General features: G+C 45.8%; 1 protein-coding gene across 1 annotated transcript in view; it reads left to right on the top strand.

Moving 5' to 3' along the window:
• The window catches only part of LOC100557714 (probable cation-transporting ATPase 13A5), a 40,995-nt gene extending 31,664 nt beyond the window's left edge, over positions 1-9,331 (top strand). The window contains exons 26-30 of the mRNA XM_062976996.1: positions 492-666; positions 4,349-4,611; positions 6,244-6,332; positions 7,296-7,376; positions 9,079-9,331. Coding sequence (XP_062833066.1) covers positions 492-666; positions 4,349-4,611; positions 6,244-6,332; positions 7,296-7,376; positions 9,079-9,291 — 821 coding nt within the window. The 3' untranslated portion in view covers positions 9,292-9,331. The remainder of the gene's footprint in view (positions 1-491; positions 667-4,348; positions 4,612-6,243; positions 6,333-7,295; positions 7,377-9,078) is intronic.
• The last annotated feature ends 3,722 nt before the right edge of the window (positions 9,332-13,053 follow it).

Below are 13,053 nucleotides of genomic sequence, written 5' to 3'. Positions count from 1 at the left end.
TGTCTCAGAATGCTTTGAATGGACTACGCGGTCTTCGGGAATTTTTGAGTTGGAGTGATTCCACCTGGAGGCCCGGTTGGTCAAAGTAAAGCTGCACAAAGGCCTGGCGTGTTTCTTAAAAACCCACTGTAACGGTGCAGACACCAAGAAGGCCCTGCCTGATCCTAACCCTGGAAGACTCTGATAGCCCTTTGGGGACACATACCTCTCTGCCTCTGATCCGCTCCCCATGGCTTTTCTCCATCTGTTTCCAATTGGGAATGAAAGGGGGTGCTCTGCCCTTCCAGGAGCCAGAGCTCAATGCATCAATCCCTCTTTCTGCCAACCCCTCTGGCCAGTTTCAGCCTGGCAACATCCCAGCTGCAGAGGCTAGATGTCCATAGGCAGTGGGAAGCAGTGGGCCTCCATCCATCCATCCATCCATCCATCCATCCATCCATCCATCCAAGGGACTCTCCTTGCATGTTCCTCTCGCTCTCTTCCTTCTGCAGTGAGCCTGACGCATGCCCACCCCCGTCTGGCCCCCTTCCGCCCCTCCGGGCGCCTCATCTCCCCTCCGCTCCTGCTCTCCGTCATCTTCAGCATCCTCTCGGCCCTCGCCATCCAGACCTGTGGCTTCGTCTTCGTCAGGCGGCAGGCCTGGTATGCGCAGGTGCGCAGCTACAGGTGAGCTCTCCAGACAGAGGCCAAGGGGGCACATTTACACTATGCTTAGCACAACCATCGAGTAGCAGCTAAAGCCAGGTGGAAATGCCTCTTCTCCTTGGGTTCTGCACCTCAGACTTGCACCCGTGACTGTAAGATTAATGCAGTTTGATGCCACTTGAACTGCTATGGCTTAATGCTATGGAATCCTGGCAGTCGCCGTTTTGCAAGATGATTCATGTCAGAGTGTGACAGAAGCATTGGAGCACAGAAGAATGGACACTTTGAGACTTCAGTAAAAGCAAACATATAACTTTACTGAGTAGAGCAAATATACAGCACACACTAGCATTCACATCCAACCTAACAGACAGAAACAAGACAAAAGACACTGAAGTAAGAGGAACGAACGAAATCTCTGAATCCTCCCTATGCGTTCCAGGCACACTCAGGGTCACATCTTCACAGTTCATTAGAGGCTTGACTGATTAACCCTTTCAGTGTCGATACACTCTCTGCTAATGCGATCAGATTACATTCACAAGCATTGCACAAAATTACATTTAAACATTCACATTACATTAAACTTACATTAACAATTCATTCCCTACCAAAGAATGAATTATACAACTTCCAGAATTCCATAGCGTTGAGCCGTGGCAGTTGAAGTGGTGCCGAACTGCATTCATTCTAAAGTGTAGATGCACCCAAAGATGCAGATTGCAAGGACAATGGCTGTTTCGGAAGCACCAGGTTTTCTTGCACCCCAACAAATAGCCTTGCATCCTCAGGAGTCTGGTCCCTGATTCTCAAGGGTTGCATCTATACAGGAAAATAACTGCCGTGGATGAATGCTATGGTTGGGATCCAGCTTTTTTGTGTGATTGCATTTCCAACTACGAACCTGCATGATCCCTGAGATCTGTGGAGGAGGCTTTCTTCTCGCTCCCGCCAGTGTCCCAAACACGGTTGGTGGGGACAAGGGAGCGGGCATTCTCGGCAGTGGCCTCCTGGCTCTGAACTCTCTCCCGAGGGAAATTAGACCAGCCTTCACCTTGGCCACATTCCGGAAAAAGTTGAAAACCTGGTTATTTCAATGTGCATTTGACTGATTCGGCATAAATTGGCGGTGTCCTATTATCAGTGAAACGTAAAAACGAAATTATGGTATGCAGCGTTGAATCGAGGTAAATAAACAATTCTTAACATGCATATGTACAAAAAGACAACCCTTCACATAAGCCTTAACATAAAACTGTTATAGACTCTAGATTGGTTACAATCTTGTCAAATCAAATAAATGAAAAACAAGCAGAATCTACTGCCCTCTTGATAGTGTTCTCAAGAGTTGCTGGAGCATAGAAAAAGACAGTTCAGTAATTAATATATCATCTTTATAAGTTCTTCTCAGAGTAGCTCCTGGATACCAGACATATAACGATGTCTTAAGGGTTAAATGAATAGGTTGTTGTTTTTAGATGTTGATACCAATCCGTCGTAGGGTATCTGGGATGGCCAAGTGATCTGTGGTGCCGGGGATGGTTACAACTGGTTTCCCAGGTATATGCTAGTTTCGTTGCTTCTTCAGGTAAACTAGATTTCCCACTGTTTGTTTGGGCTAAAGAGTGGTGTGGCTCTGCCTTCTTGATTCTTCTATACATATAAAAATAAAAAGAGAAACTATCTAATATACACTTCAAAGGTAAAATAAAAGTAATATATACCATACTTGAAATAGACATGCTAAAAAACACCCCAATTAATGTATAACAAAAGAGAAGCATAATATAAGGATTATGGTTAGAACTTACATGCCCTAGGAGGATCTTTACACACAGTGTTCTTTATCAGGTTGCGAGCATTCTACTGTGGAACAATAATTGCTTAAGTACTATAGCACAATTAAAGGAATATAGCACAATTAAAGAAAACAGGTAAATTATAATTTTAAGTGTATTCTGTTGTATTTTATTGTATATTCTGGGCTTGGTCCCCATGTGAGCCGCTCAGAGTCCCTCCAAGGAGATGGGGCAGGATGCAAGAATAAAGTAGTAGTAGTAGTAGTAGTAGTAGCTGTTGTTGTCGTCGTCATCATTACCATTATTATGGAATTCTGGAAGTTGTAGTATTGCATGGCTTTTATCCTTCTTCTACCAAAGAGTGTATTATTATTATTATTATTATTATTATTATTATTATTATTATTATTATTACGGAATTCTGGAAGTTGTAGTATTGTATGGCTCTTATCCTTCTTCTCTCAAAGAGTGCTGGTGCTTCACCAAACTACAACTCCTAGGATTCCATAACATTGAGCCATTGCAGTTCAAGTGGGTCAGGCCGCCTTAATTCTGCAGTGCAGATGAACTCTGAGATGCAGAACCCAAGGGCAGACAAAGAGCATGATTTATTGACATCCATAGCGTTGGCTTCCCTTCCTCAGACTGTCGGGGTCTCCATCCTGGTAATAATAATAATAATAATAATAATAATAATTTTATTCTTATATCCCGCCCCATCTCCCCGGAGGGACTCGGGGCGGCTTACATGGGGCCATGCCCAGACACGACAGCACAAATCAGATAAAACATTAAACCGAGCAGTAAAACTTCAACATGATTAAAAACAGTCATAAAAGTCAATATACACAATAATATTAAGATCCCGATTTGGGTCAAAAGATCCAGGCCAAGGTGCAAAGTAATATCAAGTTATCAGGGAGGGATAATTATGCAGCAGGTGTAATACTTAAAGTGCTGAATGAATCCTAAAAACAATCCAGAGGGTCTACTGCTTAATAGGTAAATAACATGATCCCACAAGGATCAGTCAACGAAGGCCTTCTGGAATAGCCAAGTTTTCAGGCTCTTCCTGAATGAGAGTAGGGTAGGGGCCTGCCTAATCTCCCTGGGGAGCGAGTTCCACAGCCGGGGGGCCACGGCGGAGAAGGCCCTCTCCCTCGTCCCCACCAACCGCAACTGCGAAGTTGGTGGAAGCGAGAGGAGGGCCTCCCCCGACGAGCGAAGAGGTCGTGCGGGTTCACAGGGGGAAATGCGGTCTCGAAGGTAGGTGGGTCCCAAACCGTTAAGGGCTTTGTAGGTGATAACCTGCACCTTGAATTGGGCTCGGAAAATAAATGGCAGCCAGTGGAGCTCTTTAAACAGCGGCGTTGAGCGCGTCCTGTAATCTGCCCCAGTTAGAAACCTGGCTGCCGATCGTTGTACTAGTTGTAGTTTCCGAGCCGTCTTCAAAGGCAGCCCCACGTAGAGCGCATTGCAGTAATCCAGTCTAGAGGTAACTAAGGCATGGACCACCATGGTCAGATCTGACTTCTCGAGGTATGGTCGCAGCTGGCGCACAAGTTTTAGTTGTGCAAAGGCCCTCCCAGCCACGGCCGACACCTGGGCCTCAAGTGTCAGCGCAGTGTCCAGGAGGACCCCCAAGCTGCGGACCTGCGCCTTCAGGGGGAGTGCGACCCCGTCAAGCACAGGTTGCCACCCAATACCCCGATCAGACGTACGACTGACCTGGAGGACCTCTGTCTTGTCAGGATTGAGCCTCAGCTTGTTCGCCCTCATCCAGGCCAATACAGCGGCCAGACACTGGTAGCTCCTCCTTTCCTTTTAAGCTGAGGAAGCAACGCTGCTTTGGGATTGACCCCCGGTTCCCATTAAGCTCCCCAGGTGTGGCTTTCGACCAAAAGCAGTGTCTCAGGGAAAAGCAGGACGGGTTGGTGGAAGGAGTCATTTCAGGGGTCTTCTTTTCCTTCCAGCCCGTGCTCCCCTGGAAACCAGTCCTCCTTCCCCTTTGGGGTCAACGGGGATCCCAACGGCACATCAGCCATAAGGAACATGGTGGTAAGCTACGAGAACACCACGCTCTACCACCTGGCCACCCTCGACTGCTGCGTCCTGGCCTTCGTCTTCTGCAAGGGAAGGCCCTTCCGGAAGCCCATCTACAGCAACTGTGAGTCCCAATAAGGGGAGCAACCCTTCCCAGCATCTCCCCTTTGGCCTCTTGGGCAACGCATGCAGCTTCTTGGACCACTAAGTAGAAGAGTAGCCTGAACCCCTTTCTCGTTAGGAGCAATGTAAATTTGCGTTTTTTAAAAAAATCAGTTACAAGCAATCTAAGCCAGGTTTTCAGATTCCAATATGACTCCCTTATCATTTATCTACACCCAACCATGTATGCTCTCTCTAAAAATGTTCTAGGTCTTCCAAGGTGACTCCATGGCATTCTTAAGCCAGAAATCCTCCATTTCACTAGGGTTTGCTCTTGTCTATGCTTTGGCACAGGGGTCCCCAAACTTTTTAAACAGGAGGCCAGTTCACAATCCTTCGGACCGTTGGAAGGCCGGACTATAGTTGGCCACCAATCAATAATAAATAACAACAACAACAACAACAACAACAATAATAAAAGAGGATTGGAAGAGACCCTTTAGGCCATTGAGTCCAATCCCCTTCTGCCTTTGTGCACCAAAAGCACAAGCAAAGCACCCCTGACAGATGGCCACCCAGCCTCAATGTTAATAATAATAATAATAATAATAATAATAATAATAATAATAATAATAATAATAGCAATAATAATATAAAAAAGGTTGGAAGAGACCCTTTGGGCCATTGAGTCCAATCCCTTTCTGCCTTTGTGCACCAAAAGCACAAGCAAAGCACCCCTGACAGATGGCCACCCAGCCTCAATGTTAATAATAATAATAATAATAATAATAATAATAATAATAATAATAATAATAATAATAATAATGGTTGGAAGAGACCCTTTGGGCCATTTAGTCCAACCCCCTTCTGCAAAAGGCCACCTTACTGGGATCTGCACGCATCATCCGAAAATACATCACACAGTCCTAGACACTTGGCAAGTGTTCGACTTGTGGTTTTGTGAAACGAAATCCAGCATATCTATCTTGTTTGCTGTGTCATACAACGTCGTTGTGTCAATAATAATAATAATAATAATAATGGTTGGAAGAGACCCTTTGGGCCATTTAGTCCAACCCCCTTCTGCCTTTGTGCACCAAAAGCACAAGCAAAGCATCCCTGACAGATGGCCACCCAGCCTCAATGTTAATAATAATAATAACAATAATAACAATAATAATTACGATCTGCCAACTGCAAAAGGCCACCCTGCTGGGAACTGCGCGCATCATCCGAAAATACATCACACAGTCCTAGACATTTGGGAAGTGTTCAACTTGTGATTTTGTGATATGAAATCCAGCATATCTATCTTGTTTGCTGTGTCATAATAAAATAATAATAAGGGTTGTAAGAGAAGAAGTGACCCCTTGGGTCATTTAGCCCAACCCCCTTCTACCCTTGTGCCATGGGGGCCAGATAAATGGCTTCAATGGGCCACATCCAGTCCCCGGGCCTTAGTTTGGGGACCCCTACTTTGGCACATCCATGTTCAATGCAATATGTCCCTTCCGGCCACCTTTCCCATGTTCTAGGGCCACCGGTGGACCTGCCCGCTTGTTCATCCCCATCTCCTTCCATTCCGCTACAGGAAGGGCACAATTGGATGGGATTCATGGGACATTTCTACGTGTTTTCCTTTGATTTCCTCCAGATATTTTCACCTGCCTGATGTCCATCTGGTTGGGCCTTTGCGTGTTCATTCTCTTTGCCGACATAGAGGTCATTTACAAGGGTCTACAGGTGAGTGCTCTGGGGGCTTTGGGGGGGCAGCCCTTGAAGGCAGCTGGGAATGACCCAAGCCCTGCAGAGGCAGCCCTGGCCTCAACGGAGTGGCCCTGGCCTCAATGGCCCCAGACCGTGCCCTCCCAGGGGTGGCTCTGCAGCTGACCAGCCCTTCAGTCCTTCTCTCTTGACCAATCCCCTGATGACCTTCTCCCTTGCTTACCAATGTTGGCATGGATCCTAGCCAGCCTCTTTTCTGGCCAGTTGGAGAGAGGGCAGGAGGTTTGAATAGCTATCAAAATGTGTAAGTTATCCTGTATTTCTCTGTGTGTTTATACTTGTACATGTTGGCATCCTTTGCTGTACATGGCATCCTTTCTGCAGATTGTAATAAAGATTTTCTGTTGCTTGTCTTAATCCTAGTGGGTCTCTCTCTTTTCGGAAAACATTGGCGGTTAGCATAGCTCACCAGGAAGGACCCTCCTTAACTGCGGTCCAGAGCTTTTGAACTTCCACTTCACAGTCTTCTGGACTTTCCCTCCCAATTTAGTATCATCTGAGAACTTGATCAGCACGCCCTTTAAACCTTCATCCAAGTCATTAATAAAGATTTTGAAAAGCACCGGGCCCAGGACTGAACCTTGCGGCACTCCACTAGTCCACTACTTTGGCATACCCCAGCACTCCTTGTCTGAAGACCTTCTGAAACTTCAACTCCTAGGACTCCATAGGCTTGGGTCATGGCAGCTCAAGTGGAGTCAAACTGCATTCATTCTACAGTCTAGATTCATCCTTCGACCACATGGTGGATTCCATGGTTTGGGGGCTCTCCCTGGATGACTGTCTTTGCTGTAAATCAAGCCAAAGCAGCAGATACATTTGGAAAGCTGGAATCTCTTCCCCCATCTCGTGTTCTCCCTCCAATGTGTGTGTTTTGGGGTGCCCCAGACCCCTTCCTGACCCCATTTTCTTTCTCTACAGCTTCTCTGCACCCCCAACCTCTGGAGGGGTTATATTCTGATCATGATCGTGGTCCGGTTTGCAGTCTCCGTTTTTGTGGAGGTAAGTAAGCCACTGTTCATTTTTTGGTTTATCTTTCTTTCCCTGGAATTGGATTCCCATGTTTTCTATCTGGGCACAATGGTACTGTTGATGGGACTTGGCACAGTGGGGATTGAGAAAAAGGTGTCTGTGGCTTAAAACAAAGGGTTTGCCTGAAAACAACTGGGGAGGGGGATGCAGAATTAAGTATGGAAGAACTCAAAACAACTCAGATGTTCCCATTTTGATGGATGAAAGCAAGGAGGAGCCGAGGAGCCTTATAACCAAGGTGAAAGAAGAAAGTGCAAAAACTGGGTGGCAGTTAAAAACCAAGATGATGACAACCAGACTGATTGACAACTGGCAAATAGAGGAAGAAAACGTGGAGGCAGTGACAGGCTTTATATTTCTAGGCACAAAGATGACTGCAGACGTAGACTGCAGCCAAGAAATCAAAAGACGTTTCCTTCTTGGGAGGAGAGCCATGACCAACCTTGATGATAAAATAGTGAAGAGTAGAGGCATCATGCTGGCAATAAAGGTCCGCATAGTTAAAGCTATGGTATTCCCCGTAGTAACCTATGGATGCGAGAGCTGGACCATAAGGAAGGCTGAGCGAAGGAAGAGAGAGGCATTTGAACTCTGGTGCTGGAGGAAAATCCTGAGCGTGCCTTGGACCTTGGCAAGGAGATCCAACCCGTCCATCCTCCAGGAAATAATGTCCAATGGCTGCTCACTGGAGGGAAGGAGATGAGAGGCAAAGATGAAGGACTTTGGCCATGTAATGAGAAGACAGGAAAGCTTGGAGAAGAGAATGATGTTGGGGAAAATGGAAGGAAAAAGGAAGAGAGGCTGACCCAAGGGCAAGGTGGGTGGATGGTATCTTTGAAGGGACTGACTTGATCTTGAAGGAGCTGCAGGTGGCCGACAAGGACCTCTGGCCTGGGCTTGTCCATGAGGTCACCAAGAGTCGGAAGCGACTGAAGGAATAAACAACAACAGAAAAACTTGCCAGTATTGGTATCAGAGCTCTTGGTTGAGAAGGCACCGCTTCCCCTTTGCCTTTCTTCACCTGAGAACAAGGATTGCTTCCCTGTTATTATATTCTCAAGCAAAGTTGGCTTTGGTCTTATGACAACTATATGAATGAGAGACAGGCTCATAGACTTATTGAATCTCAGAGTTGGAAGGGACCCCCAGGGGCCATCCGGTCTGACTCCCTTCTGCCTTGCATGAAGACACAACTAAAGCACTCCTCAAAGATGTCCGTCCAGCCTCTGTTTGGAACTCTCCAAAGAAGAAGTCCAGCAGCTTCCAAGGTGGCCCATTCCATTGCTTAACAACTTTTTCCAGCCCACTTTCTGTATGCAATCAATGTTTTGTGGTTGTAGTAGTAGTGTGTTTCTCTTATTAAGAAAATGTATTTTCCTCTTTTTGTCATTGTATTTTTCCTGATGTTTGGCATTCTTGCTTTATAGGCCTGTTTGTAGATTCTGTGTTAGTCTTTTCTGAACAAAAGTTGTTACAATAAAAGGAAGGAACAACGGGTCCTGCTTGTCCCAGAGACATAGAATTGAAGGCCCCGCTGAAGGCCATCCAAACTAACCCCATTTCTGCTAGACAGGAAGACTCACTCCAATGTCTCTCACAGACAATTTCTTTGACTTCCAGTAGAGAGAAAGGGACCACCGATTTATTTCCTTCTTCCTCCCATTTTTTGCAGGATGCCCTCCTGGAGAACCGGCGTCTCTGGCTCTGGATCAAGGCCTTGTTGGGCATCCGCTCCTCCAGCAAATACCGGAAGTTGCAGCGGCAGGTGGAGGGAGAGGCCTCTTGGCCTCCGATGAACCACAGAGATTTCACAGAGGATGCAAAAAGAAATAGAAAAAGCAAGACCTACGTCAACCCTGCCTATGAAAACAGTGAAGATGTCTAGCTGTCTGTGAAGGGCTGGCTAGAGGGACAAGGTCTTGCAAACTTCTTGCCTCATTGTTACATGTCTTCAAATCCTTTCTGACTTATGGAGACCCCAAAGAGACCCTATTGCAAGGTTTCCTTGGCAAGGATTGTCCAGAGAGGGTTGCCTTTGCCTTCTGTTGAGTGGTTGCACCTCTGCTAAAACCGTGGGTTCAATGGCCCAGCATGTCTAGCTTTCAAGAAGCCCAAACCAGACACAGTCGGGTAGAAGGCAAAAGCAGAGGTTTGTTCTCAATGTCCAGAGAAGATGTCGGTGGAGACAACACTCTAAATTACTGACATAACACAATTGCAAACACAGAGCATTTTTATTTCATTTGACAGCCATTCAAGAAACCTGCATCAGCTTCTGATTGGTTCAAAAACTGTCCTGAGTGGCTGAGGACTCCATTGAACATCATTGCTGTTTGAATCCTTGTTGTGACAGGAAATTCAATAAGCTGCCATTGGAGTATTTGAAGTCCATTTAATGGTCTACCTCTAAAAGGGCATGATCCAGAAATAATGTGGTGTGGCCTTGGGAAATGAGTCCATGATGGGCCTAATGCATTGACTCTGGGTAACGCAATAGGGTTTAGTCCAGTGTACACAATGGATACTTGGGAATGATGAGTATCTCAATAGGTTAATGGGGCTTGGGGCTTGGGTGCCGGATCTTTCCCACAGATAGCCCTGTGGGATATCAATGGGAGCAGAACACGGACATTCATTGAATAGTTGGGGTGTTGTATGGTTTCCGGGTTGTAACGTCTCTGAAGATGCCAGCCACAAGTGCAGGTGTAACATCAGGAGAAAATGCTACTAGAACATGGCCATACAGCCAGGAAACCACACAACATCCCAGTGATTCCGGCCGTGGAAGCTTCCAACAATACATACATTGAATAATTTCTCATTCATTAAGTTCCCCGTTCATTGTGAGGGAATTATGGAAATCAAAGGAAGAGGATTTGGGTGAGAACAGACAACATTCCAAAAGCAATTCATAACAAAGGCTCAGGTGAAGCATGATGCATGCTCATTGGATCTGGCATCTTAAGATTGCCATCTTAAAACCTGGTAAAGATGCCTCCAATGCCAGGAACTATCGACCAATCTCCCTCTTATGTCATCTATATAAAGTCTATGAGAGGATGCTATTAAATCGACTAGGACTTGTTATCGAACCCAAGCTTATTGCACAACAAGCAGGTTTCAGACCAGGGAAAAACTGTACAGGTCAAATTCTTCATCTGACTGAACATATCGAGGAAGGCTATGAGAAAGGCTGCATTACGGGAACAGTTTTTGTGGACCTTACGGCAGCCTATGACATGGTGCAACATAGAAAAATGCTGCATAAAGTCTACCATATCACCCGGGACTTTGACTTTACAAAAACTGTCCAGACCCTCTTAGAAAACCGCAGCTTCTATGTGGAGTTTCAGGGCCAGAAAAGCAGATGGAGGAGGCAAAAGAATGGTTTACCCCAAGGCAGCGTTCTTGCACCGACCTTATTTAACATCTTCACCAACGATCAGCCACTACCACCACTCACAAAGAGCTTTATATATGCTGATGACCTTGGCCTTACAACACAAGCGAAAGATTTTGAAACAGTTGAAAAGCAACTCACCAATGCCTTGAAAGATCTCTCCAGCTACTACAAAGAGAACCACCTGAAGCCCAACCCTGCCAAGACACAAGTGTGTGCTTTCCACCTACGTAACCGCGAAGCCAACAGGAAACTGAAAGTTACTTGGGAAGGCCAAGAGCTCGAACACTGTTTACATCCTAAATACCTTGGTGTCACCTTAGACCGAACACTAACATATAGGAAACACGGCATGAACACCAAGCACAAAGTAGCTGCACGCAATAACATCCTGCGGAAACTGACTGGCAGCGCATGGGGAGCAGACCCACAAGTAGTAAGAACATCAGCCTTGGCCTTGTCTTACCCAACGGCTGAGTAGGCCTGTCCTGTTTGGCACAAGTCTGCCCATGCAAAGCAGGTGGACATAGCACTGAAGGAAACATGCAGAATCATCACGGGATGCCTTAAACCGACACCTGTAGATAAACTCCACAAGTTAGCTGGCATTGCCCCTCCTGACGTGCGACGGGAAGTTGCTGCCAACGGTGAGAGAAAAAAGGTCGAACATTGTGAAAGCCACCCACTGCATGGCTATCAGCCTCCTCCCACCAGACTCAAATCAAGGAAGGGCTTCATGAGAACCACCACTCCTCTTGATGTTCCTCCAGCAACAGCAAGGGTGTCCCTCTGGGTAGCTAAACCTGGCAATTCTAACTGGATGGCCCCCCATGAGGGTCTTCCTTCCTCCAGGGCCAAACCAAGAATGGGCAACTTGGAAGTCCCTGAACAGACTCAGAAGTGGAGTGGGCAGATCTAAAGACAACTTGGCAAGGTGGCACTACCTGGAGGAATCCTCCACCTTGTGTGACTGTGGAGCTGAACAAACAACTCAGCACATGTATGCTTGCCCACAATGCCCTGCCTCATGTACGGAGGAGGAGTTGTTTAAAGCTACAGACAATGCGGTTGCTGTTGCCCGCTTTTGGTCCAAAACTATTTAGTTGCTTGTGATTTCTTTTCTTTTCTATTTATTTCCATTATTTGAAATGTATTTGCTGTACCAATGCTTTTGACACGAAATAAATTGGATCTGGCAGAGCAGCAGCTTCTCTGTCATACTTTGATAGGTTTCTTTATACACGTCATATTTTGGGGGTCCGATGCCTTGATATCACTTTCTCTGAGGCTGAGAGAGTGAGACCCTTGCTCATGCCCCCCCAGTGGGTTTCCATGGCTGAGTGAAGATAAAACTCCCTGGAGAACATGATTATGAAGAAGGCCCTTCCTTGGGAGGAGGCTCAATGGCAGCACATGGGTCTCTTTCTGGGGCCAAGACAAAACGGGACGTGCAGCACTGATTAATTGTTGCTGTTTCTGGAATGGTCTTAACTGTTGCTGTGTTTGGTATGTTTGTATCTGGTTGAAATTACATTTCGATCCAGAAGTGGTTTCCCTTGTTATTATTGAAAACTGTCTTGAGATCTCAAGATAAGGGGCAGGAGAGAAGTATTTTAATACAGACAACACTAAATGTTTTGAGTAAACACAAGGTATCTTTTTACCTTGGCTTTAATGCATATTCAGTTGCATTTGCACTGCAGAATTAGAGCAGGTGAGCACCACATTCATTTCTGTGTCTCAATGCTATGGAGTCATGGGATTTGTAGTTCAGAGAGATCATTGTCCTTCTCTATCAGAAAGGTCTAGGGCCACAACAAACTACAACTCCCAGGATTCCATGACAGTCAAAGAGGCATCTTATTTACCTCCACTTTGGATTTTGTGTTGCTTCTTTAAAAAAATAATTTTAGCAATTTTTCTGCCCACATCTTTGAAACCTATTTTCACTTTGGAACTTAGGATGCATCTACACTCTAGACTTAATCCAGTTTGACCACACTTTAACTGCTATGGCTCAATGGTATTAAGTTCTGGGAGTTGTAGTTTGGTGAGGCACCAGCACTCTTTGTCAAAGAAGGTTAAAGTCCTTCTGAAACTACAACTCCCAAAATCCCATAGCCTTGGGCTGTGGCAGTTAAAGTGGAGTCAAACTGCATTACTTCTCAAGTGTAGAATTCTCCAAGTCTCCAAGAGTATGCATGGGTTTTTTGTTTTGTCTTTTTCATAGAAATTAGCCTTTTTTTG

The sequence above is a fragment of the Anolis carolinensis genome, chromosome 3 (genome assembly GCF_035594765.1).
Source record: "Anolis carolinensis isolate JA03-04 chromosome 3, rAnoCar3.1.pri, whole genome shotgun sequence".
Classification (NCBI taxonomy): Eukaryota; Metazoa; Chordata; class Lepidosauria; order Squamata; family Dactyloidae; genus Anolis; species Anolis carolinensis.
Note: the sequence above shows the minus strand (reverse complement) of the source record. Positions and strands in the feature narration are given on the sequence as shown.